This window comes from Manis javanica, chromosome 5 (genome assembly GCF_040802235.1).
Source record: "Manis javanica isolate MJ-LG chromosome 5, MJ_LKY, whole genome shotgun sequence".
NCBI lineage: Eukaryota > Metazoa > Chordata > Mammalia > Pholidota > Manidae > Manis > Manis javanica.
In genome coordinates, this window is record NC_133160.1 from 19,244,606 (window position 1) to 19,270,966 (window position 26,361).

A 26,361-nucleotide genomic window follows, 5' to 3' on the forward strand; every position below is an offset into this window, starting at 1 on the left:
GGGAGGCTCAGGGACAGGAACTTGCTTGCGACACTGTTAGGGTCACGTGTTGGACACAGAAGCCCGTTGTTGCTGCACCCAGGCAGAGGGTGGATTGGCCTGGCCCCAGGTGACAATCTCTACCTACCCTTCCCACAAGAAGACCCAGTTTTACAAACTAGGAAACAGCCACCTGGTGAGCGGCAGAGCTGGGAGTCAAAGCCAGGTCTGGTGCCATGCAAATTCTCTCTTCTTTATCCTTGACTCTTGTTTATTTAAAAAAGAAATCTCCCCCACCTCCCGCCCTGCCCCACATGGGGAAACAGGCTTCCTCAAATCCTGCTGGTAGTAAGATTTTCTGGAAGGCAACTTGGCAAATCTTTAAGCACCCACATGCCCAGTGACCCAGCAATTTTACTTCTGGAACTTGACCCTAAGTACATAACTAAGTCAGTGTGCAAATATGTCACTGCACCAAGATGCCCGCTGGTGTGCTCTGTGAAATAGGAGAGGAAAGAGAAGATCCCCACCTAAAGTGTCTGACAAAGGGCATGGGTCAGATTGAATACGATACACTTAAAGCAGGGCTGCAGAAATAATTGCATTTATTGATGTGAAAGATACTCATGGGGATCAGTTTTCAATGGCACCATATAGCAAGGTTCTTCAGCCTATTCCCATGTCTATTGATCTGAAAAATTTTTAGCAAGGAGTTATGAGGGATTGTCTCTGGCTGGATGGGCAGGATTATGAGTGTTTTAAAAATCTTTTTGTTTGTTGGGATTTAAATTTTTAATTTTCTTAGAGATATATTTTATTTGCAATAAGTAAAGATAATATAATTTCATTTTTGAAAACAAAATTTATAGTAAGGATTTGGCTTAATTTGTAGGGACCCTCCCTCAGGACTCCTTATATTTGTGAGCTTTGTTTTGCACTCCCCCACCTCCAGGAAGCCTTCCCTGATCACTGCCATGTTTCCCTGAGTCAGGGAAAGGTCCTCCTCTGAGGTCCCAGAATCTTCTATACTTTCTCCATCATAGCATTAACTATTCTCTGCTTTTTCATAATTGTGGTCCTCTAAAAATATGCCCACAGATTTTCTGATATCTTTTCCATCAAAAAGTGGAGTCCTTTGAAATTTGGTGGGACTTTATGACTGCCTTAACAAACTGAATGAAGTGGGAGCAACAGTTTCTTCCCAGTGGGTCATAAAAGGCACTGGAATTGGGGTCAAGATCAGAACTTCCTGTGCTGGGCAGAGGGAAACCTATAGCAGGGCCTCTCTGTTCCTCTGGACCCCTGTGTTCCCGCCCATCAGGCTGAGGTCTGTTGGGGGTCCTCTGTCCCCCCCAACCAGCCTGTGTGCTCCTGAGGGTGGGACTGAGCCTTCTGAGCCCTGTGACACTGCCAGCGTTAGGCAGGACCCGGCAGGACACTGATACTTACAGAACTCCTACTACATCCTAGACCCTGTGCTGGTTATGCACACTGCCTCTCAGCCCTGAGGCAGCCCTGGAAGGTGGGCATCCAGTCTTGTTTTGAGCTGAAGAAACTGAGGCTCCACAGGGTGACGTGATTTTGGCCATAGTCACCCAGCAGAGATTTGAACTCAGATCTGTGGATGCCGTATCATAACAATGGTTAGGGAAGGCTTCTCTGAGGCAACATGCTGAGGCAAGGCCCTAAGGACCAGAAGGAGCCAGCTTTTGGAAGAACCATTCCAGCCTGGGCAGAGAGCAAGGACAGAGACCTGGCTGTGGGCAAGCGTCTGCAGGTGGCTCCTCGTTTGCCAGGGGCATCTGCTTCCTGGACTCAGGCTGTGGAGCGGGTAGGGGTCCTAGGCTAGGAGTTGGGAAACCAGGGTTCCGAGCTGGCTCAGCGTCTGCCTGGCCATGTGGGCCTCAGCAAACCTTGTTTCCTCCTTGTACCTCAGTTTCCCTGTGTAAAATGAGGGGCACAGAGCAGGGGACTCCCATCGGCTCTTCCAGCTTGGAAAGTGGGGAGCACAGTCTGGAGAGGGGGTCTCCAGGGGTACAGATGTCACCCTTCTTCTGGAGGTATGCTGAGGATGACCTAGGCTGGGGACCCTTGGCAGGGGCAGGAATTCCCACAGCAGTGACCTTAGGACCAGTGTGCCACCTGGGCCCCAGACAGGTCTCCACCTGCCCAGGGGCTCGCCCCCGGCTCAAGGTCCGTGCTGGTGACCCAGGACCCAGAGAGGCTCCTGGGAGCAGCAGGACTCCAGTGTTGCTCAGACCCCAGGCCTTTCTTCTGCCAGGCTGTCCACCCGCTTCCCTGGCAGTGGTAACTACCACTGTCACCAGGTCCACAGCAATGAAACACTGGCCCCTTTAACCAGAGCGGTGTTTATTGTACTGTCATTACAAAACTATTGATTGAAAGAGTTTGGAAAACCTACAGTTTGCAAACCACAGTGCCTGGAATACTAAGCAGCATAGAATAGGTAATTGTTGGAAGTGGGACTGAACATTAAGCAGAAAACAGCATCAGGTGATGGCCATGGCCTCTGAGGCCAGACGGTCTGGGTTTGAATCCTGACACGCCCACTGCATGACCTTGGGCACTTGGTGACTCTTTGTCTATAGGTGGGCTCAGCCAAAGGGTGGTGCAGCAGGAGGTCAGAGGTCAGGAGGAGAGAGGGGTCAGAGCACATGTCTGCTCCCTCTGCTTTGGTTTTTTGTTCTGGTAGTGGGTGTGTCAGTCCCCAAACCCTTGGCTCCAGCCCAGGATACTCCAGCCCCTTTCTTTGCAGCTTCAAGCCTAAGGACAATCGCTCCTGGGGGCTTGACATCTTTTGCCAGTGTCCTTACGCCTGTTCCCCAACTCTATAAACAGCGCCTTCATTCGAAGCCCAAGAGCCATCTGCCTTGGGTTCTGCTCTCCAGCCTAGACCTCGGTCAACACAGCACACTAAGCATTTCTTCTGCACTTATCCATCTTCTGTAGCAAATGCCTTCCTCTTGTGTAAAGCTTTAAATTCTCTTTCAAGGTCTCTACAGGTCCTGTGTGGGGACAGCAGACTGCAAAAGTCAGAACTGAGAATACACAGCAACCCATGCTCTGCCACCAAGGTCGTCTCTGGGGGTCCCCGAGGAAGCCTTTGCAGAGAGGTGACGTCCTGTTGGAGCGTGAAGGTCACATGGAGGTTTGGTGCAGGAGAGAGCAAAGGGCAGTCTAGGAGGAGGGAGCAGCAAGCACAGGAACACGGAGCAGTGAGGTGTGAGGGACTGGCCGCAGGAAGCCTGAGTCCTTGCAGAGGCTCTGGGTGACATGGGGCCAACCAGGCCCCTCTCTGATCCTAACTTTCCCGCAAATGCAGATGAAGCCATTGAACCAGGACAGCATTTCTCAAATCACCCAGGGAGCTTGTTTATTTACCCATTTATTTTAAACATATCTTTCTTGAGGTATAAGTTTAAGGTGTACATTTTAATTTGATATACTTACATATTGCAATATGATTACCACTATAGTGTGAACTGGCATCTCTATCAGGTCATATAGTTATCATATCCTTTTGTGGTGGGAACAGTTCAGACCTAGTTTCTTAGCAAATTTGAAGTTTATTATGTGGTATTGTTATCTCTAATCAGTATGCTGTGCATTAGATCTCCAGAGCTTATTTATCTACCAGTTCCAAGAATGTACCCTTAAATAACATCTCCCCAGCTCCCCTAACCCCAGCCTCTGGTAACCACTTTCCTACTCTCTGTTTTTATGAATTTGGCTTTTTTTTAGATTCCACATGTAAGTGATAGCACACAGTATTTTTCTCTCTCTGCCTGACTTATTTCACTTGGTATAATGCCCTCAAGTTCCATCCATGTTGTTGCAAATGGCAGATTCTCTGTCTTTTCCAGGACTGAAATATATTCCATTTCATGTGTATTTGTGTGTGTGTGTGTGTGTGTGTGTACACACCTTCTTGATATGGGTGCTCTTGCCCTTGATGTGGGTAGTTCCTTGATAAGGGAACTCTTGTACACTGTTGGTGGGAATGTAAACTGGTGCAGCCGCTACGGAAAACAGTACGGAAGTTCTTCAAAAAATTAAAAATAGGACTACCGCAGGATCCTGCATGTCCATGATTATAGCAGCATTATTCACAATAGCCAAGACATGGTAATAACTCTTTATCCATTCATCAGGAGTCTGACAACAGATGAATGGATAAAGAAGAGGTGGTATATATATGCACCAAGAATCTTGTTACGTGCAAATTCAGCTTCATCAGTTCCTTTGGGAGCTGAGACTGCATTTCTAACAAGCTCCCACATGGGGCCAGTCTTGGACTGTGCTTTGAGAACAAGGGATTACATGAGCTCCAAGTTCCCTCCAAGCTCAGTGGTTCTGTAACTCTGGTCACTCTTATTGTCAGGGTGTTTTTCTGCCATGCCGCCCACACTCCTTAGAACATCGGCTCTAGTGGAATAGAACCAGGTTATGGAGACCTGCAATTCGGATCTCTGTAGGGGAATATGGAGTTGAGAGTTTGATATTTATGGCAGACCCCCTCCTCCAGCCCCATCACCTGCAGATCTGTACACACACACATGGGCCCTAAGTCATGTGGATTTACAGAAGAAAAATAGTACTCTAGTGATGATTCAGTGTGGTTTGAAGATTGTGTCACCTACTTGGGGTGCTAGGAGACCCTCTGGAACAGGGTGACCCCACAGCCCCTCACCCCAGGGAGACTCTAAGGAACTTGAGGACCCTCCCATCTCTCCCTCCACCCACTCTTCACCTCTACAATTGGCAGCATCTAAAATCCTGGCAGTAGCTTCATTTTACTGAGCCTTAATAGGTTTGGGGACCCTAAGGAGCTTCTGTTAAAATCAAAATTTCTCAGCGAGAAAAGATTCTTGATATTTGCCAGAGCTCACTTTATGGGGTTGCTTTCCTGGAATTCCAGAGAGCCCTTGCTTTTACAGACAGGGAAATTGAGACCTAGGGAGGGAGAAGGACTAGTCGCACTGTGAGTCCATCCATGAACCTAGATTTCTGGCCACATTTCAGTGGTTCTGATTCTTGGGGTCAGGCCCAGTCAGGCAGGCAGCCCTAGATCATCCTTTGAAAATAATGACATAGGACTTTGAGTCACACAAGTATAAATTCAAAATCTAGATCATTTAAAAAATGTTTATTGAGTATCAACTGTATGGCAGGCATTGGGAACACAACTATGGCAAGCCAGATATAGTCCTTACAGTATAGTGAGAATTACTTGCCTTACTAATATCTAGAACTTTGATTACTTTGATTACTACTTGTTAGGTCCAATATCAGATTTCAGACACATGTGATTCTTATAGCATCTCCAGGAGGTAGGTACTGTTACGCCCCTCACTTTGCAGATGAGGCGGTTGAAGCCAAAGAGTTAATTGTTCAGGGTTCCACAGCTAGTAAATAGCAGAGCTAGGATTTGAACCCATGGGGCCTGGAACCACAGCTCCTGCTCTTAACCACCATGCCAAGAATCTACTGATGATATCACTGAGTCCACCCAACAACCTCACACCAAAGAGGAGGGCAGTGTTTCAGCTCCACTTTTTAGAAGACAAAATGGAACCAGAGAGGTGAAGTGATATTTGGCAAGTTGTGCAGCCCATGAGGGGCTAGGCTGACAGTTGAAATCAGGGCCGGGGGACTCCACAGGCCAAGCTCTGAACACTGAGCTCAGTGACCTCGGGCAGGACACACAGCCTCTCTAAATCTCAGACTATCCATCTGCCCTCAGAGGGGAGTCATGAGGATTCAGTGAGATAATATGAAGAGATTGGCCCAGGGCAGGGCCACTCACGGCCACTGACCAGACGTAGCAAAGTGGTGAACACAGTGGCTTATCTCTCTGTGACACATTGTACCCCTTCTCTGCCCCAGTTGGGTTCCCCCCTTTCATATTTCATAAGTCAGCATTTTTTCCCCTAAAGGAACCCAAACAGGGCAATGCTTAACTCAGAAGGGATGCTGCTCCAGTGCTGAGCTTTTAGGCAATCCTTTAAAAAAAAACAACAAAAAAGATTTATTGGCCTATATTTCACATACTGTTACAGTCACCCACTTAAAGTGTACAGTTCAGTGGTTTTTAGTATATGGACAGAGTTAGCCAACATTCACCACCATCTAATTTTAGAACACTTTCAACACCCCCCAAAGAGATGCCATACCCTTTAGTAGTCATTTGGAGTGGGCAATGCTTGGCCTAAAGGGAGAAACTGCTTAAATAGTGGTTTCGTAGGCAGCGTGGCAGATAATTTGGAGTGTCCTGGGGGATGCGCTTCCAATCATACCTCCAAACAACTGCCTATTTTTCAGCCATTAGGGAGCCGTCCACAGGGCACAGTGTGTTCCACTCACCAGTCTTTAGGTCTAAGAGATAATTGCATTTTTTTTCTGTAGAGAGTGGGGCAGGGGCTGCCTGAATGTTTTGGAAAGTAGAGGCTAGGTGCAGGAGGGGGCCAACTATACCCAAAGAGAATGGTGGGAGAAGAAGAGGGGGTCGGGGAGAACAGGGTTATGTCCTTGTACTTACCAGCTATGCTCCCCTCCACAGTCAGAGGGGTCTTTTAAAAATGTAAATTGGATTGTGTTGTTCTCCTGCTCAAAATTATCCAGTTATTTTCTTTGGAACAAAGTCCAGGTCTCCCAGCCTCATCCCATGCTATGCTCCCACTTGCTCTCTTCCTTCCAGCCTCACAGGCCGATTTTCTGTCCCTATTCAGTGCTTCCATTTGCCTTTGGCAAATAGAAAAAGATGTACTCTCTTGGTGGGCAGATTAGAGAAAGGAGTTTGTTCCTTCAGCCTGGTGCCTTTTTATAGTGTACAACCTGTACAACTGAACACAGTAGTCTTGCCTAAAATACGCTCAGCCCCAAGCAGATAAGGATTTGACTTCTGGGAGGGGTGGAAAAAGTGTGAGCTCTGATGGCAGAAAGGGTGGGAATCCCAGCTCTGCCACTTGCTGCTGTGTGATCCCGGGAGAGTGACTCAATCTAAAAGGATTGAGCAATTTCCACCTTTGGGGACAGAAAATGCTGTGAGGAATACACGTAATTATTCATGTGCTATGCTTGAGCGATGTCCCTCCCCTCCCCAGTGTGGCCCCAGAGTCTCTACCTCCACTTAACAGAGAATCAGGGATGTTAGCAGAAGCAGGTGCATTTTTCTTTAAAATTAAAATTAAAAATATCTTTCATCTGCTTTTCCTCAGTACAGACGCTTCTCTCCATTTTTACTAAACAACTTGAATGAAATCTGAATGACAGCAGAGTCCTAATTTGTGCCCACTTCCTTCCACTCTTGACCCTCCAATGCTGTCAGAAGTCACAACAAAACATTTTGAAAACTAAATCTGGTCGTGTCCTCCCGTATCCCACTGCCTACTTCAAACTCTTTCTTATCCTCTGGTCTCAGACCACAAGTCAACAGCTGAAGGGTTTGCCTGGACTGCTTAATCAACTTGAAGTACGACGCTACCAGGACCCATGTAATGGCCTGAGATAGCCACTCCTAATGTCCCAGGGCAGACAATGGTGCAAAGCCCGCAGGGAGACTTACCAAGAGTCCAAGGACAGTCTGGGCTGGTGATCTGGTTCCACACCAGCCTGGAGAGTCAAGGGGAAGTGCTAATTGCAGCTGAGGATGTGACTGACTAAAAATTCCAATACCTCTGTCCCTTGACCCACTGTTCTGCTTTGGGCCCAGTGGCTGGGCAGGAGAGGTGGAGTAAAGGAGCCATCACCTTGGTGCCCAAGTGTGGTTAAGAAAACTGGCTGGATAGCGACACCGTGTGGTGGTGACAGGAGCAACAGTCACCTTGTATTGATTACATAGCAAGGCGATGGGCTATGCTGAATCACTGTTTAACAGCGACACCGAGCGGCGATATGAGGAACAACAGCCCAGTGGGCGGATCCACTCCACAGACCAGCTTGACATGGAAGCAAGCTCCCTTTGGACTGAGTAAACTCCCTTTGGACTTAGTAAACCCCAAGTCTTCTTGGGCTGTATGGAATGAAGGGTGTCTCAAAAAGGGACTTTCTGCTAAGGAAGGCATTTGGAGGCTCAAGAAACTAACTGAAGAAACAGGTGATTGTGCTGGAAACTGGCCCTTCAAGCCAATGAATGAATGAATGAATATAAAACAAGAAACACAATACCATCACACAGAATTCCTCAGACAAAACATTTTTTGGGGGGCAAGGGGTGAAGCACAAATAGAAATATTGTGGTTATAACTGAAATGCAATTCCTGGAGGAGATGATTGTGCAGCCTTGGCTTTTGAAAGACACCCATAATCCCTAAAATAGACACCACACAATTTTCCAAAGAACTGAGTTCAGAGAAGCTGGCAAAACTCTCTGGTGAGAGCTGGAGAGGGATGCCTGGAGGAAGGTGGCCTGTGCCCCATGGGCCTGTCATGAACAGGTGTTGATAGTCGCTCACCTCCTGGCACAGCTGACAGCCCCCAGCCCCCATGGCGACTTCAGCTGTACTGAACATCTGCACCAAACAGCAGGAAATCCTACGGAGAGATGGAAATACTGTCATCAGCTGGACGTGCACCCCTTGTTTGTGAGTGGGGGTGGGGCACTGGGTTTTTAGGAAACTTTGGGAGCCTGCTTATTGGGAAGGAGAGAGCAGAGCAAGGCCTGTCTGTTGACAGAAATGCAGGGGTAGGTGGTGGCCACTCGGGGTCTCTGTGCTTGGGTCTGCTTGTCTGTGGCTGCCAACACCTATGAATCTGTCAACAGCCTCCCTAGTAGCTCCTTCCTTCTCAGATGTGGAGAGGTTTGGGTTGCTGTGGAAGCCTTCATTTGTCATCCTTGCCTGATGGCAGCTCAGGAGAGCTCTTGGTCCAGTCAAGGCTACAAAACCACTTCTCTTTGCCCCTTCCTGCCCTTCACTCAGAATTTTCAGAAATTGAGAAATTAAATTGTGCCATGGGTCATTTTTTTTTTCAATAGATGAACTTGGTAAAATGTGGGGAACATGGAGGATGAGTTTCCTCTGCTCTGCCAGCTATTTTTCTACAGTCTCTTAGCCCCAGTACTTCCCTGGTCTATAGAACTGGGGATTGACTGACTAGACATCGGGAGTGAGGGGCAGTAAGGAATCTGGGTGACGTGGAGATTTCCCATGAGGGCCACAAGGTTATCAGGAAAGTCAAGGCAAGAAATGCAATAGTTTTCTTGCAGAATTATCAGCTTTGTTGGGACATGAAGGTCTTAAGAATCCTCAGGGTGGAGGTACAGAGGAAGCCAGCAAATGCACCACTCAGGACTGTGGAAACTGGAAGTGTGTCTGGGTAACTGGGTGGCACAAAGGTGGCTGTTAACCTGAGTGGATGAAAGTGACCAGGCAAAGCCAACTGTGGGGAAAGGGCAGAGGCCTGGGAAGAATCCCTGGAGAACTCCCACTGGTGAGAGAAGAAAGGAGAAGGAGGAACCAGCAAAGGAGTCTGCAAGGGCTGGGAGAGGTGGCTGGGAAGCCAGGAGAGGAAGTCTTGAAGTTAAGAAGAGAAAGTATTTCAAGGATAGAGAAATAGTTTCAGATACTTGGGGGGTGGGGTGGGGGTGGGGATGGGGAGATGGTCAGGCTAAGGGAAATCAAGAGATTGGCACCCATTCTGGTATCTAAATCGACCAGACTCTGACCACACTTTATACCCCGCAGGCTAGAATGATGCTGGGTGCAGCGGAAGGCATGCAACCCATATTTGTCATATATTTAAATGCATCCACCTTATAAAAGAGGCTATCACAGATGACCACCAAATGAGTTCTGTTTTCACCAAGTGTAGTGTGGGAATGATGTATCCAATGGCGAAAGCAGGGACCTGGCTTTAATGTTGGACTGCATTTTATATCTGTGTGGCTTTTCTGAGACTTGGCCTTTCCCCTCTGTTCATTAACAGCACCCACCTGCAGGACTGTTGGAAAGGTAGAAAGCTTGATCCCAGGCTTGCACAGAGGAAGCTTCTTGGCAACAGGTTGCTATTGTTGGGGGAGATTTGTCAAAAAGAGACCTCTGGGACTCACCTGCTTAGATTGAAGCACCAGATTGAAGAGCTGAACATGGGTGGGCAGTGGGAGAGGGAACCCCTTCTGCAACCTCTCTGCAATGGAGAGAGAAGGTAAGGGCCAGGGGTGGGTAAGGTAGAGGTCAGGCAGGGGACCCAAGAGAGCCACGTGGGTGGCCTACCTGAACCAGTATGCCGGCTCTAGGTAGGGACTGGCACGTGTGTGCAGGCTGCCCTGGAGCGTCCCACTCTCTCCTCCACCATGCTTCAGGGGCCTGGGACCTGCACATTCCCATGCTATCAGCCCCAGGGCCACATCAGGACCTGTGTAGGTTTGTCCCCAAGACCATCCTCCTCTGCAGGTGATGGCATTGCTGGTGTACACGAGGCCCGAATGGCAGTGGGGCTGGATGCTTGCAAGGGAGACATAGGTGGACGTGGGATTGGGGATATCTACTCACGTGCACACAAAGCCCCTCAATGTTTAGGATGAAACCAGAGTTGGTCAAGAGCATGCTCCCCACTACCATCTCATTCTACATGGAACTCCAGAGAATTCTAAAGTCATACCAGTTTCCCTGGTCATTATGGAGCCACATTTGTTAAAACAGGAGGATACATCATACTCTATATAATAATTTGTTGTCTGATATGGTAATTTCCAAAAATTCTAGTTGCATAATATATGGGCTTCTATTTGTACTCCTGCACCTGGCTCTGCAAACATCAGGGGCTTTGTGGATGTGGGGAGTGTAAGCCTTTAGCTGAGGCCAGCCCTTCCTCCCTGCCCTTTCTGTGTTGGAAAAAACCAAGGGCTGTGGCTTCAAAGCTGGGATCAACTCCAAGCTCCATCTCTCACCTACTGTGTGACTCAGAACAAATCACTTAACGTCTCTGATCTTCCACTTTCCCCCACGAAAAGCAGAGATATTAATAATCCCCCATCTCATGGGGTTTAGGATTGGATGAAGTAATGGATGGGCATATGGTAGGAACTCAACCCATGAGCATTTCCCTTTATCCATCCCTTTCTGGGTCAGATGCCATTTGAGGTTTGTTTGAGGGGACCACCCTGCAGCCTGCCCAACAGAGGCCAGGTATTAGGCGGCTCTAGGACTTCACCCCACCGACTTCCCCGAGGACTAAAAGTCAACTGTTTTCCCAAAGCTCCTTACCATTCACCTTGGGAAGCACAACCGTGGGCACGACATAATTCATGACAGCCTGCAGCAATTCAACCTGGCAATCAGAGGGACAGGACCCATGTCAGGGCACAGTGACATTGGGCCTCTGTCACCCTCCCTCTCACCCAGGGCCACCTCACAGCCGGGAACTGCAGAGAGATGGCCACAGTGAGGACGTGAAAACTCTGCAGCCCCATCAAGGTCACTGAAATGATCATTTGTGCTCTAAAGGTAAAGCACATTCTAAACTGTAAGGGGCAAGACGGGGGAGAAAAGTCATCAGAGAGTATCTAACATAAAAACCTTTGTGTAAGAAAATGCATCCTCTTGGATACTGCAGGCTATAGGGCAAAGTGGTTCAACCTTCCTTCCTGAGGGCTACTCAACAATTTCACTGAAAGCCTTAAAAATGTGTGTGCCTGGTGGGCTGGCACACATGCCTCTAACGCGTTTATCTTAAGGAAATGATGCAGGGTGGGGCAAGAACTTATATGTAAGGATGCTCACCAGAGCTATAAATTTAACCCAAACAAAAAATTAACAGCAACCTATATGTCCAAGACCTGGGGAATCATCTGGGGCACTTCAACTCTAGGAAAAACTATGCAACTGTTAAGAGTGGTACTGTAGAAATAATTATCCACACTGAGATATTCATGATACAGTTTTGAGCAAGAAAAAACTGGCAGTGGAAACCATGAAATTCTATTTCATTACTAAATACAGCATAGCAAAAGGTCAGGAAGGATATACTCCAAATTAATAACTAAGTGGCTAAAATAGGAACGGTTTTTATTTTCTTGGTTCTGATTGTTTCATTATGTATATATTCTGCTTTTGTAATAATAAAATTCAAAAATAAGGTAACACCCTCGAGATAATTGCCTGGTGACATTTACAACTTATAAATATGTACATTTTTGTTTCTGGAACAATTGAGTTTTTTTCGCCAGTCTGTAATTCCCTGGGCTCATCAAATGTGGTGCCCTTCTTCCCATGAATCTGGGAACTTAAAATTTTTACTTTCTGCAGAAGCAGAAGTTAGTTACTGACTCAGCTGAGAGGCTGTGACAGCCTTGGCACCAGGAAATCCATGAAAATACAATGAAGTTGCCTTGGGTCCTGCTGTTTGTTGTCATCTTATCAGATGGAAATGCTGGCAGGATTTCCTTCAGGTTTGAAGGGCATGTTGGGATGGTCTGGCTTCAGGGCTGGGTTGCTTACAAGGTACCCACTAGGTGAGGATTTGGGGGTGCATTTCAGAGATCCAGGGAAATGTTCTCCAGGGGTTCCACAGCAGGCCCCTGGGAGAATCAGGCCATGTGTAGTAAGACGCTCTGGACAGAATCACCGTACCTTGACTATAGGGAGTCGCAGGGGTGATGCTTGTCCAGGGCAGGGCGGCTGTGAGGAGCATCTGAGCTGATATTTACGTGGGCACCTCACCACCCATGCCCTGGGGCAGGGACGGGAGGCAGGGATGAGTTTACTCGATGATGGTCAGTGACTCTGGGTAGCGGAATAAGGGCTGGGGAGATGCCTGCTCCTCCCCTCCCACTTGCCCTTCTCCGTCTCTTAGCGACTCTGCTGGTCACCCAGTTGCTCAAGCCAAAAAGCTAGGAGTCCTTCTTCAACACCGTCTGACTTGCCGCACACATCAGATCTCTCACCAATGTCTGTCTAATTCTAATGCCAAAGTATATTTTCCATCTAATTCTACTTCAAAAGTGTCTCCAATCTGCCATTGTTGTCTTCCCTGGCTGGGTGCCAGGCTCCACGGTCTCTCACATGGACAAATGCACCTGTCTCCCCACTGATCCACACGGTCTGACTCCTGTCCCTCGAGACCCAGTCCCTCCATCTCAGATGGGGCATCTTTCATAAAGATATAAACCAGATCATGTCACTCTGCAGGAAACAGTTCACCAGCTTCTCCGATGCCCTTTGAACACAATCTACTCTAGCCCAGAAGGCCTGGGGCAAGCCAGCCCTCCCTGCCTCTCCAGCCACATCTCTTATGCCCTGTAGTTACTCTGCTCCAGCCAAACTGGCTTTCTTCCACTCCCCAAATGTGCCAGGCTTGTTCCCACCACAGAGTCTTTTCCCCTGCTATTCCCACTGCCTGCAACAGATCTTCACTCCGCTGACTCCTTCAGCCCAAATATCACCTCCTCAGAGAGGCGTTCCCTGATCACACGGTCTAACTCTCAACCTTCCCCACTGCTTTCTACTCCACCCCCACTTTGTTTTTCTATAGCATTGATCTTGACTGGAATGATCTTCATTTCTTATTGTCTGCTTCCCTATGACAATGTAAGGTGCCAGAAGGGGTGACTTCCCTGTCTTCATCATTGGCATGTGCCCATTCCTGGAACAGTGCCTGCCACATAGCAGGTGCTCAATAAAATGTATAAGTTGTTCAATCAACAAACATTTGTGGAGCAGATTTTCTTTGTCAGATTGTGCACATTTAACATTACACCTCACCACACTAACTCAGGTGGAAAGGATTATCTCTGGTTTGCAAGGAAGGTCTGAACTCAGAGGGGCCGGCAGTTAGTAGGCACTGAGTAGACTTTCCAGCTCAGGTCTCTCTGCTCACAAAGCTCCTCCCAGCACTCCTTCATATGCAAATTATATGCAAATGAACAGAGGCTTCTTGAAATGATGCCAAGAGCCAGAGTGACCCTCAGGACAGTTATCTCAAGAGAAAGGGGAGACACCCAGGGCCTCAGACTCACCGAGAAGGGGCCGATGTCTGAGTGCTTCAGTTCTAAGAGCAACCTGTGAGAAGGGGAAGGGAAGCTGAGGTCACAGTTTGCCTGACCCGTGTTAGAGCCCAGTTGTTGGGCAGAAGGGCCCACTCCGGTGGATGCTGCCTGGTTTCCCACCAATATCCACTCCCCTTCCTCTGGTCATAGCCCCCTGATTTTCCTTTGGGGAAGTCACCCATTCCCTACAATGTTAGTGCTGAGTGCTGGGGCGGGCTGGCCAAAAGGCAGAGTCCACTTCCCCCCAGTGATTGTTTCAAGGAGGGACCTTTAATCCAATGGGACCCCATGTGTGACCCAATGGGAGTTGGTTGCGGGACTACTTCTGGAAATACTGGGAATGAGGTGTTCTCTTTGCTCCGGAAAAATTAGGGAGATGCTGGTGGCCACCTGTGCCACCACTTGGTGACGGCCTGGTGGGAAATGAAGCAAGCATAGTGGATAGCCAAGCCATGAGACAGAGAGAGGCAGAGGCCTAAAGACATCATTTGAGTACCTGGGTCCTCCTTTGCCTAAAACCCTTGGACTTATCAGTTATCTGAGCCAAATAACTGTCTCCTCTTTACAGCCTTTATCACATTTTAACAGTGACCTAAAATAAAGAGGGAAGTAAGTGGCTACGTATTGAGCCCTATCATTCACTATGTTGGGTGCTTTATCCCATTAAATTCCTGTAACACCCCAAGAGACAAGGGCCACACTCCTATTTTACAGGTGAGGAAACTGACACTCAGAGAGATCAAGCCACCTACCCAAGCTTACCCAGCAAACAATTATCAAATAGAATTTCAAGCAGGTCTCTGTTGTCTTCAATACCTTACAAAGCTCGAAGACTTGCACTTGTTCACCAAGAGTTGGGAGCCCAAGATTCCTGCCCTATGGCCTCTCACCACTCCCCCTCCTTGCATGTTTTAGAAGGGCTTTGCTCAGCCATCACCCAGCTGTATCTTCTCTGGCTCCTCTACTTGAGAGGCTCATGGGTATTTCAAGGAATATTAAATACACAGGTATCCGAAGCAGTAACACTTGTCAAAGAGAAATTAGCAGCGTGTAAACCTCAGGAGCCAATCTCAAGGTTAAGGATGACAGCTCTGTGCCAGAGAAAAGGTGGAAATGGGCAGGAATGTAGGTCAAGACTCAATTTAAACAGCATGAGTGTGTTAAGAGGTAGATGCCAGGTCTAAAGGTTGAGGTCATCACATCTATTCTCTCTGAGTGTCTGTCCCCCGTTCTCTTAATCTCTGTGTTCTTCTTTCCCTCTTCCTACTTTTGAGTCTCTCTGTCTCTCTGAGTCTCTTTCTTGATGTGTTTCTCCATCTGTCTGTCTCGTTCCTTTGCTTTCTGTGGAGAAAGTGAAGTTTCCTATGGCCAGAATTCTCACTTGGCCCTGGTTGGCTCGCTCACTACACACGTGTGGGCAGTAGGTTGTTATTGACTCCATATAAAGAGCTCTGCCCAGTGCTCTGGGCTGCATGGCTACAGAGCTGCCGGGCTGCAGGAGAGCAGAGCCTGGAGTGGTGGCAGTGCAAGGCCGGGAGACTGAGATGGCTGCAGGGGTGGAGAGGCCCAGAGGCAGAAACCGGCTTGCTGCATCTGTGGACTTGCTCTGAGTGGACAGGATTCTAGTGATTGACCTGCCACGAAGGGAATAAAGTTGGGTATAACCCTTTCACCCCAAAAATGTTCCATTGTCATTCTTCGGTCTCACTGAATCCATAGCAAACTTGCTGGGGTCTGAAACCCGCTGGCAAGGTGCTCTCACTATGTCTCGCTCTGTCTCCCCTCCCTCCCTTCCTTCGTGTGTATCTCGCTCTGTGTCTATCTGTCTCTCCTTCCATTTCTGCATCTCTCTTCTCTGTGCATCTCTCTTTCCCTTTGTCTCTGTCTTATTGGGTGCTTATGATATCCCTGAAGTGTTCCAGGGGCTCTGCCAGGCCTCTAAGACCAGGAGGGTCAGCTTGACAGAGGCTCAAACACATATGAATACCTCATGTGAGTCTCACTACAAAGCTGTTGGCAAAGAACAATTATTTGCCTTATTTTACAGCCTGGGAAGCTGAGGTTTGGAGAGTTTGGGGCTTGCCAAACTCTTGTCTGCACCTCAAATGCAGACAGCCTCAGCGTCAGAGCCCACACTTCTAGCCACAGCCTCCTCTGCCAGGATTCAAACCTAGCCATGGTTTCCAGAGCCTCCCAGGAGCAGAGGGCTGATGCAGTACAAGGATGGGGTATGAAGTCGAGAGAGTTTTCCAAGTGCCAAGGAAGGCCAGGGACATGGGGTGGCAGGGGGCTGCCATGGTTCAGTGTGGAGGGGGATCATCAGCTGGTACTGCCCAGCCATGAGTGACCCAGGACTGAGGGATGTTTTGGGATGTAGGACTTTTAGTCCTAAAACTGGGACACTACAGGCAAACTGAGATGGCTGGTCACCTTGTGATGTGTGGCCTTATCAGGTCACTTCATCTCTGAGCATCAGTTTCACCGTCTGCAAAACAGGGATATTGTGCCCACATTGCACCATTAGAGGCTGAAATGTGATGGCTGAACAGGAAAGCAATGGCACAGTGCTTGGCATCTTTCTGGCACAGGGCCACCAAGAATGCCCCCTGTCCCCACAGGCGCACTTACCTGCCCAACCGGAGCTCTCCAACAAGCCTGTCGGCCCTGGCACCAACTTCCACAGAAATGTTCATGTTCTACAAAGCAATAATCCACGAAGTGGAGTCCCCTGACCCAGGGGCCAGGGCCTCTGCCAGGCCTCCAAGCCCAGGAGGGTGAGTTTCACAAAGGCTCAGCAGAGGAGCCCGCCCTGCCAGCTCAGACCCACCCAACCCAAGGAGGAGGGGGGCACTTCCTTTTGCCTTGTGCTTGTTGATGAGTCCCCGACTGTAAACCAATTGCCACCCCACCCCCACCCCCCACATACACACTCTTCCAGTTCATTTCAGAGTTCCCAGGCCACTCCTTTGGGCTATGTAAGCCAGACTCTGGGGCTGGAGTCCAGGCCAGCCCTGTTCTCATAGCTATTCATTCATTCATTCAACCAATATTTAAGTCAGAAGCCAAGGTTCCCACCTCAGCTTTCCTGCCCACTGTCTGCATGACCTTGGGCAACCCCTTTAGGGTTAACCCACTTAATCCATAGAGTGGGGAAAAGGTCTCAACTTGAGACCAAGCATGCCTGCCTAAGGCCTGTGAGTGCCTCCTGGTGGGGAGAGAGCCTGGCCCTCATCTCCAGTGGTCACAGTGGGTGCCACCAAATGTTCCTGGAGCGGCAGGGTGATCAAATGACTGAACACACAAATCCACAATGGAATAAAAACCTGAGTAAGTGAAGGCTTAAACACACAAATGAAGGAATAAATAAAGATATGCATGGATGAACAAAGGATAAACAAATGAATGAACAAATATGGAAATGATCAATTGAACAAAGGTGTAACTAAATGAAAAAATGAATGCAGGTATGAACTAGACAAGGTATAGTGTATCTCAAGTTAGCAATCTAATGAATACAGAATGGATGAGCAAGTACACAATGCATGATTGAGCAAAGAGATGAGAGAATGAATCAGAAATAGTACACATATTTCAAGCTAAGGACTGAATGAACAATTGCAAGAATGAATGGCTGTAGACACCGGGATCATTTTAGTGCACTGGCCCTGGTCTCAGGCCCTGGAGCTGCACAGTCAAGGTTCTAGTTAGGCAGGACTCACACTCATACTCCTAACTCAAGGGCAGTGCTCTATGCCCTATCCGGGGCTCCCCATCTGCCCACACCTGGGAACAGCTTACCATGTCAATCAGGAAGAGGGGGGCTAAGGAGGAGTTTGGGAGGACAGCAAAGGCCTGAACCTCCACAGTAGGGGTGAGGGCAATGCTGGAGGGGCGCACTGTGAGGTGCGGTGGGGAAGAAGCCCAGATGAGGAGCTGCATCTTCATGTCGGGGAACATCTTGGCCACCTGCAGCCCCCAGCAGGGACAAGCAACAAAGACACGATTTTATTAAAACGTTTCTGAATCCTGGCTTGTGTTGGCCCTGCATAAATGCCTCCAATATCTTCCCATTGCTTGTTGAATAAATCCTAAAGACTGGCACCTGGCACTCTACTGCCTTCCCTCCACATGCATCTACCTCTTGCCCTCCAACTCCAGCCGCACAAGGCTCCTTTCTGTTCCTCAAATATGACCCACTGTTTTCCTGTTTAACACCCTTTGCACTCTCTGTTCCCTCTTACTGAATGCTTGTCCCCCCATTCTTTCCCAGCTTGGCTCTTTCCCTTCCTTCAGTCTTAGCTCAAATGACACCTCCTCAGAGAGCAGTGGTGATGTCACAAGGGAACTGAGAAGGGTTTTGACATTCCCATCTCAGCATGCCTCCAATCCCCCTCCCCAGGTAAACTGTTTCAGAAAAATAATGTGATTGTTAAGCAAAAGAAGCTTTGAGATAAATCCCTGCCTCCCCACTCACACCTGCCCCACACCAGGTCCTCTGTATAGAAATTTCTGGAAGTGCCATCTGGAAGAGAGACTGTTAAGGACTGAATGTTTGTATCTCCACAAATTCATAAATTGAAGCTGTAACCCCCAACATGGCTGTATTTGGAGGTAGGGCCCTAAGGAAGTAATTAAGATTAAGTGAAGTCACAAGTCTGGGGCCCCGACCTAATAGGATTAGTGTCCTTAGAGGAAGAGACCCCAGAGCCTGCTTTGCTCTCTCCGTGTGCTCAGAGAAAAAACCACCTGAGGACACAGCAAGAAGGTGGCCCTCTGTCAGCCGGAGGAGAGCCCTCACCAGCAGCCCGATCTGTTGGTACCTGATCTTGCACTTCTCGGCCTCCAGAACTATGATAAATAAATTTCTGTAGTTCAAGAAAATGTCATTCTGTGGCATTTTGTGATGGCAGCCTGAGAAGATAGAGGCTTTCGTTGGCCTCCTTGTCTAAGGTGACAGCATCAACCTGTGGGCTTCACTTCTCACAGTCTGCATTTTCTTGCAAATTTTTCAGAGTGCCTGAATAATACTTTACTCTCTCCACTGGACTGGAGCTCCAAAAGGGCAGGGTTATGGTTTGTGTCGCTGGTTGCCCAGCAGGGCCCCTGGAACACGGTGGAACTCAATAAATGTTTGTTGAATGGATGAGCCCAGCAGCTACCCTTTCACCTGGTCACCTGTGTGCCTGGAGCTTTTCTCTGTAGTGAGGATAGGCTGCATGAAATTGTTTCCACTCACTCAGGCTGAGTTGTTTCCAGATTGGGAAGGGGGCTCTCCTCAGGCCACTCAGCAGAGCCCCCTCCTCCCGGCATCCCCAGGCTGCCTCATGAGCTGCCCAAAGGGGAGCAGGTCCTTCCTTACCTGTGGTATGAGGGTCCCAAAGAATTTGGTTGTCAGTCGGAATTTAGATTCCTGTGGAATCTGTAGCACGGGAAGAAGAAAAAAGGATATTCGGGATTATGTTCTAGATTGGGAGTGGGCAAATTCCGTAAGAGCAGCGAGAGACTGAACATACAGACAATGGTCAGAAAATAGACAACAGAATATATGACATTGACGCTGATGCACCCTTTCTGCAGCAATCAGCTAGAACAGTCAGGACATGATCAGTGCCAGCTTCCCTGCTTTTCTGCACTGAAAAAGTCACTTGTGCTCCATAAACCAATCACATAGGATGCCCAGCTTCTGTTAGTCCGCAGCCAGCTGCTCCCTGCCTCCGTAAGAGCATGCCTGACCCTCCCTTTTCCTCGCTGTAAAGCTTCCCCACCCCCCTGCCTGCCTTTGCGCCTCTGCCAAATGCAAGTGAGGTGGCTGACTCCCTTACCCAGAAGAGTTTTCCTCCCGGTGGTCTTTATTTCTATAGGGGAACATAGCGGGGGGTGGGGGTGGGGCACAGCATCCCTTTGGTGGCCCCACAGAAAGGGAGAATGGGGCACCTCTTCCAGGAGCAGCATGGGAGGTCTCTGTGTGGTTGGTGGGCAGGCTGGCATCAGGTTGCAATTGGACTCTGGAGAGGATGGTCATTTCCTCACTTTACAGTTGGGTAAACTGAGGCCCAGAGCAGGACTCAGGAGTATATAGGTAGAGGCAATGAGGGCGATGCCAATAATGGTGAATGGTGGTGACAGAGCGTGATGCAGGGCAAGTACTCAGTGCTGGCTGTTGCTTTCATTACTCACCAAGTGCTTCCTGCAGGCTAAACCTGTACAGAGTGCTTCTCATGAATTTCTATCTATTTAATTCTTATGACTCTCTTTGAAGAAAGAAACCATTATGGGTGTTTTGCAGATGAGGAAACTGAGGTTCTGAAAGGTTGAGTAACTGGCCTAGTGTCATCTGGTTAGAAAAGAGGGGGGCCAGTATCTAGACTCTGGCCTGTCTGACTCTGGAATCCAGACCTTGACTTCCCGGTGTGAACAAAGCCTCAGACCCAGAGGGTCTGCAGCGTTTGAGTCCTGCGCTCGTCCCACGTCCACCCCCAGCCCAGTCTTACCATTTCATCCGTGAGGGTCAGGTTCAGGACTCCAGCCTCTTGGTACACGAGCCCGGCCGTGTTGAAGAAGTAGTCGGAGAGGCCCAGGTACAGCATGCGGTCGTGGGTGGAGGGCAAGGCCAGCGCCGGCGGGGCAAATGGAGGGGGGCTGCGGTGGGCCAGCCTGAAAAACTCCCCCTGGGGGTGACAGAAGGAGCCCAGGCATCCTTGAGGAGTTATAATGCAATGTCTCCATTCCAGGAAAAAGTGGGCCCAGGACACCAGCCACGCATTCACAGGGGAGAAAGCCAGGGCCGGAAACTAACAATAGCATCAGATGTTCCCTGGGTGCTGGGTGCTAAGTGCCTTCCCCACCCACCCTGTGAGGGGCATGTGGTGATGCTCACTTTTACAGGAGAGGATACCGGGGCACAGGGAAGGGAAGTGACGGGGCCAAGGTCACTCTGGGGGTACGTGGCAGAGCCAGGAGCTGAACCCAGGCAGCCAGAGTCCAGCAAACACACTCCCAACCACTCTACTGGCTCAGCCTCAACCTTGCAAATAAGCACAGAAATTCTACTAAAAGTACAATTCTGTTTGTCTGGTTTCAGCTATCAAACTTGCAAACTTTTAAAGAGGCAACCATTTAAATGTGTGTGTATTTTGAACCCATGTTATCCAGTTTTGGGTAAGAACGTTCATAGGCTGCTGGGGAATATATATGCTTATGTTTATGCTTATGAAGGGCAATTTGGCAACATGCTGCAAAAGCAGGTCATTTATTTAGCTAAAAAAATATTGTTAAGTTATAAAGAAGCAAATTGCAGATGGATACATATGGTGGAATACCATTTATGTAAATTTAAAGGCCTATAAACCATGCTATGTAGGAGTTACAGACACATACGGAGATATAGTAAAAGTATAAAAAACACAAGCACGAAGGGCACACACTGGTGTCATCAGTGTGAGTCCCTCAGGGGTAGAGGGTGCCCCAGGGGCCTCAGCTATTTATTTCTACAAGGTTTCATTTACAAAAAATCAGAGGCAAATACGACAAAATGGTAACATTTCTTTAATTTGGGTAGTGGGGAGGGGAGAGTGTATAATATTTTCTGTAAAGCAATCATTTCATCATTTAAAATTTAATGACCATGACAGTCATATTATAGAACACTGTACAATTCTTATAAATTATAAAATTAATATGTAGACCTTTTATAAAATTAACAGGTGGACCTATGTACCACCCAGGAACCATCTCTAATATATGTCCTTGGGTGAGAATAGCAAATGGAAGAGCAGCGGGTACCCACTCATGTAAGCAGATTGTGAGGGAAACTAGACGGGCTTTCATGGAAGCGAACGTGACTGTGAGGACCAGGGTGCTGGGAGGCTGACCACCACCCTTACCTCCGGGCAGGAGCCCCGGGGACCAGTAAACAGGACATTCTCAATGCCTAGGGATAATTATGTATCATTCTAATCCTTTATTCCATTGTATCACTTAGAGTTTTTAAAAATCTACCATTTGGTTCAGCAATTCCGCTTCTAGGTAATATTCAAAAATTGGGTAGGAATCCAGCTCCAGGAATGTTCCGGGCAGCTCTGGTTACTTTTGTGGGAAAAAATGGAAAGAGTCCAAATGTTCCAGAAGGGGACACTGTCCGTGTGCCTCATCGCAAGCTGTCCATTGAAAGACCCCACAGCCAAAGGGCTACAGGGGGATATTTCATGGAATGATGTTCACATGACACTGTTCTGTTTTTAAAAGTTGTAAAAGTATGCATGACTTGTGTAAATGTATGAATGTGTCTATGCCTATAATAACCATAATATACTATATATGATATATAATAATAAATGTAATAATAATCTATACCTATATATGTCATTTTGTGTGTATTTCTGCCTCTTTTTATGCATGTGTGAGCCTAGTGTTTTGGCACAGACAAGGATTGCATGGTCAGAGGGATCTAACTTGTGTGTCATAGTGCCTATCTCTGAGTTGTAATATTTGAATAATATCTCTCCCTCCCTCGCTCCCTCCCTCCCTCCCTCCCTCCCTTTCTTTCTTCCTTCCTTCCTTCCTTCCTTCCTTCCTTCCTTCCTTCCTTCCTTCCTTCCTTCCTTCCTTCCTTCCTTCTTTCCTTCCTTCCTTCCTTCCTTCCTTCCCTTTCATTTATTTATTTCTTGGCTCCTTTGTAGTTTCTAAATATTCTTGTTCTTTCTTTCTTTTTTTATTTTACATTAAATGTGTTTTAGAATAAACAAACAAAGCCATCACCAACTGTGGAGGGACTGAATAAGGTACATCCAGAGGAATTCGGGGCGTGGGACCTGCTCCAGTGGGGTGCTCAGGGAAGGCTGCTCTGGGAGCAACATCCGCTGAGCACAGACCCACCTGGAGTATAAGAAGCCAGTCGGGGGCAGGGGGAGATGGGAGGGAACGGGGTTCAGGCAAAGGGGATGAAGAGGACAAGGGCCCTGAGGTAGGAACAAGCTTGATGTGTTGAGGAAGTTCAAGGCTAGTGTGTCTGGTTGGAGGGTGGTGAGTGAGGGGGAAGGTGGCATGAATGAATCTCCAGCCAGCCAGCCAAGAAAAATACTTACAGAGCACCTAATATATGTCAAGCAGAGTTCTGGGTGCTGTTCATACAGTCAAGAATAAAGCAATAATGGCCCCTTTTCTTTCATCGCAGAGGAGACAGACTTGTGAGTGTGTGTGTGTGTGTGTGTGTGTGTTGGGGGTTTAATAATAAGTGCTGCTGAGAAAAATAAAGCAGGATAAGTGGGAGCAGGGGAGGGAGCTATCTCAGTGAGAGTGGTTTGGGAAGGTCTGTCTAGGGAGAGGAAATTTGAGTAGAGACTTGAAGGAAGGAAGGGAGTGTTTATGTGGATATCTGGGTGAGAGCATCCTGGGCAGAAGGAGCAGCAAGTGCAAAGGCCCTGGGGCAGGAGCAAGCATAGTTTCAGGAATGGCAGGGAGGCCAGCGTGACTGTAGCAGGGGGAAGATGAGGAGGGGAGTGGGCAGTAGGGTGAGAACAGATAGGAAGGGGTGGAGTCACTGTACAGTTTGTTTCCAAGGGTGATGCGGAGCCCCGGGAGGGTCTGCGGCAAAGGTGTCAGGTGTAAGTCTTACCTTCAGCTGTCCATCTAGGTTCTCAGCTGTGATTATTGGAGGGGCCACCAGTGAGTAATCGATCCCAGTCACATTATCTATTTTGGCTGTCACTAGGTGGAAAGAAGGTAGATCATGAGCTGGCTCCTCATGGCAGCACCTCTGGGGCCTGGGATACAGGGTCAGCATCCCCTAATGTTGAATCAAGACCCACAGTGCTAGTTCCACTCCACCTCCTCCAGGGAGCCTTCCCTGAACTCCCTTTAAAGGAAAACAAACCCCCTGCTCCACATTCACAGACATCAGCCCTTTTTTCTTCTAACAACTCTGAAATGTGGCTGAAACACAAGCTCAAAGAGCAGAGGGATTGAATTGAACTCTATATGACCTCGGGTAAGTCCTTTCTCTGCTGCAGACCACTTTGGTCATTTGTAGAATGGGTTATACTGGTGACCTCCCAGATGGCCTGTACATGGTTAGGGGCTCAAAAGCCAAGGGATCCTTTATTAGCAGTGATAATACCCCAGGCTGAGCCCAACCTGGCTCAGGTTTCTCTGTTTCTCAGTAGTAATCAATGAGAATTAAATAAATACTAGTCCCTCCTTTAGCCCTTCCTTCCCATGTTATAAGGGAAGAAACTGAGGTTCAGAAATAGTAACTTGGCCAAAGTGGCACAACTGGTGAGTGACAGAGCCGGGGCTCAAGCCAAACTTTTTTCTGCCTGGTGAGGCCAAACCCTGGACAGTGCAACTGCATTAGACACTCCCAGGATGGCCTCTGCCCCTGCAGGGGCTGAGGCAGAGCCTGGGGAAGGGAATGCATCTTAAGTGGGTATATATCATGTGTCAGCCATGCCAGGCTCCGCAGGGAGGGAGCCCAGGGGACAGTCTGGAGCACAAGCTCTGGAGTAAGAACACCTGCATTTGGATCCTGCTTCTGCTTCTTACTGACTTTGTGACCTTGGGCAAGTCATGGCTGCTTTCTGAGCCTCAGTTTCCTGATGTACCTGGAAGGATACACCAACTTTAGGGGATATTGGGAGGCTGAGAGGGGACAGTTCTGCTGGGTACATGACACATGGTGATCACTTGGCAGAGAGTCGTCCCCCATCCACTGCAGCTCTTCACAGTTTACCAGTCACTTGGGGATGGAGAATATTGGCCCCATGTTAAAGATATGGAAATGGAGGCCTGGAGAGGTGAGATGACCAGCCTCAGAGCTCAGGCCAGTCACGTGTGTCTGGCCTCAGGAAGCTGGGAGCCTCTGGTTATTTGACCCCTGCAGGGGTAGGGGGATGTGTGGGTGTGCATTGCTCTTCTACCTCATTTCCATACCTGCCACAAGCACCTGGCCTGATAGGGTTCCAATGCCAACTGCCATCCAAGAATAATCTTGTATGCTCCTTCCACTCAGCCTCTTCCAGAACCATGTCATGCACACCCATGGCCCCTGCTAAGGATGCACTTGGTCCACCTGAGATCATGTGCACCTAGTATAACTCCCCACACATCCCAGCAACTGCCTGCATAAGGACTTTCTCCACTCTGAAGAGTCCAAGGGTTCTGCCATTCCTACCCAGACCAAGGCCTGTCTGGGAAACTTCTGGCCCCATCACACTCTCCCTGTCTCCTCACCTCACCCTCTTCTATACCAGCCCCCTGGCCCTACCCAGCTCTCACCTGGCAGTGTCTGGAAATAAGGTTGCAGCTTGGAGGACACGGAATGGGTCACTACCTCGCAGATCTGGGAAGAACCAAAGAAGTGATCAGTGGGGATTTCCTGTAGGAAAATATACTTTGGGAATAATGATCTGGATGTGTTTCGCTTTCCTCAAATGTCTCCTTGAAAATCATGTAACTAATCACGTTTCCCTTCTCTCTTTGGCCACCAGGATGCTCAGTGTTGGAACTTGTAACTATGACTGTTGATCTGCATATCTGCATTTTTGTTTCCTGCCCTGGTGTGGAACTTTCCTGATGGGTACTTATGTTTTCTATTTCTAATGTGGATTTTGTTTGTTTTTGCTGTCTCAGATCCTTTGCAGAGTGAGATGGTGAGAAACACAACAGGTGGTCAGTGGTCAGCTTTTCCACAGCTTTTCCAGCTGTGTCTGGGAGCAGGGGACAGCCCTCTGCTTAAGTCTGGGTGGGCACCCTCATCTTTGCTGTGTATGGCTAAAGAAGCCCTCCCCAAACCCCTCTGTGACTCATAGGGGAACAAGCATCAGTCTGACAAGACCTGGGTCATATGCTGATTTTGCCAATGAGGAAATCACTTCATTTCTCTAGACCTCTATTTTCTCATCATGATGCTATAGTTTAAGCTATTTGTTTTGAAGCAATAGATAACTGGAATACAGAATTAAAATCATTGGCTTCCTTAACTGGAAGGCATTACAGCCAGGGAGGCTGGTCAGAGAAGCCCCTACCTTCACCAAGTTTCTCCCCCGCAAGTTGAAAATGACTTTCATGTCATTAATCCAACTGAGTCTCTCCAGTCCTTGGAGTTCTTAACTGTTGGGCAGCCCCTGGCATGGCAGACCACTGTCTCCTAGAAACGCTCCTTCTAAAGTCCCTTGGCCAAGGACCCTGTGCTCCACCTATCCCTCTACTCACTCTTCCCCAGACACCCTGTGAGCTCCTCTTCCTAGTGAAAATGTCAGCTCCTTGGGGCCTTCCTTCTGGGTGTCCTGCTCCTTCTGCACAACCTCTTCCAGAACCATGTGATGCAGTGATGTACCCTCGTGGCCTCTGCTAAGGATGCAGTTGGTCCACCTGGAGGTCAC

The 26,361-nt window shown here is 48.4% G+C and overlaps 1 protein-coding gene across 1 annotated transcript in view; it reads right to left on the reverse strand.

Annotated features, from left to right (window-relative positions):
- Nucleotides 1-8,178: 8,178 nt before the first annotated feature.
- The window catches only part of BPI (bactericidal permeability increasing protein), a 34,695-nt gene continuing 16,512 nt past the window's right edge, over nt 8,179-26,361 (reverse strand). The window contains exons 7-16 of the mRNA XM_017652788.3: nt 25,256-25,319; nt 23,598-23,689; nt 20,476-20,652; nt 19,344-19,403; nt 17,783-17,950; nt 16,613-16,680; nt 13,955-13,997; nt 11,205-11,268; nt 10,049-10,125; nt 8,179-8,532 (exon numbers count right to left, since the gene is read on the reverse strand). Coding sequence (XP_017508277.3) covers nt 8,494-8,532; nt 10,049-10,125; nt 11,205-11,268; nt 13,955-13,997; nt 16,613-16,680; nt 17,783-17,950; nt 19,344-19,403; nt 20,476-20,652; nt 23,598-23,689; nt 25,256-25,319 — 852 coding nt within the window. The 3' untranslated portion in view covers nt 8,179-8,493. The remainder of the gene's footprint in view (nt 8,533-10,048; nt 10,126-11,204; nt 11,269-13,954; nt 13,998-16,612; nt 16,681-17,782; nt 17,951-19,343; nt 19,404-20,475; nt 20,653-23,597; nt 23,690-25,255; nt 25,320-26,361) is intronic.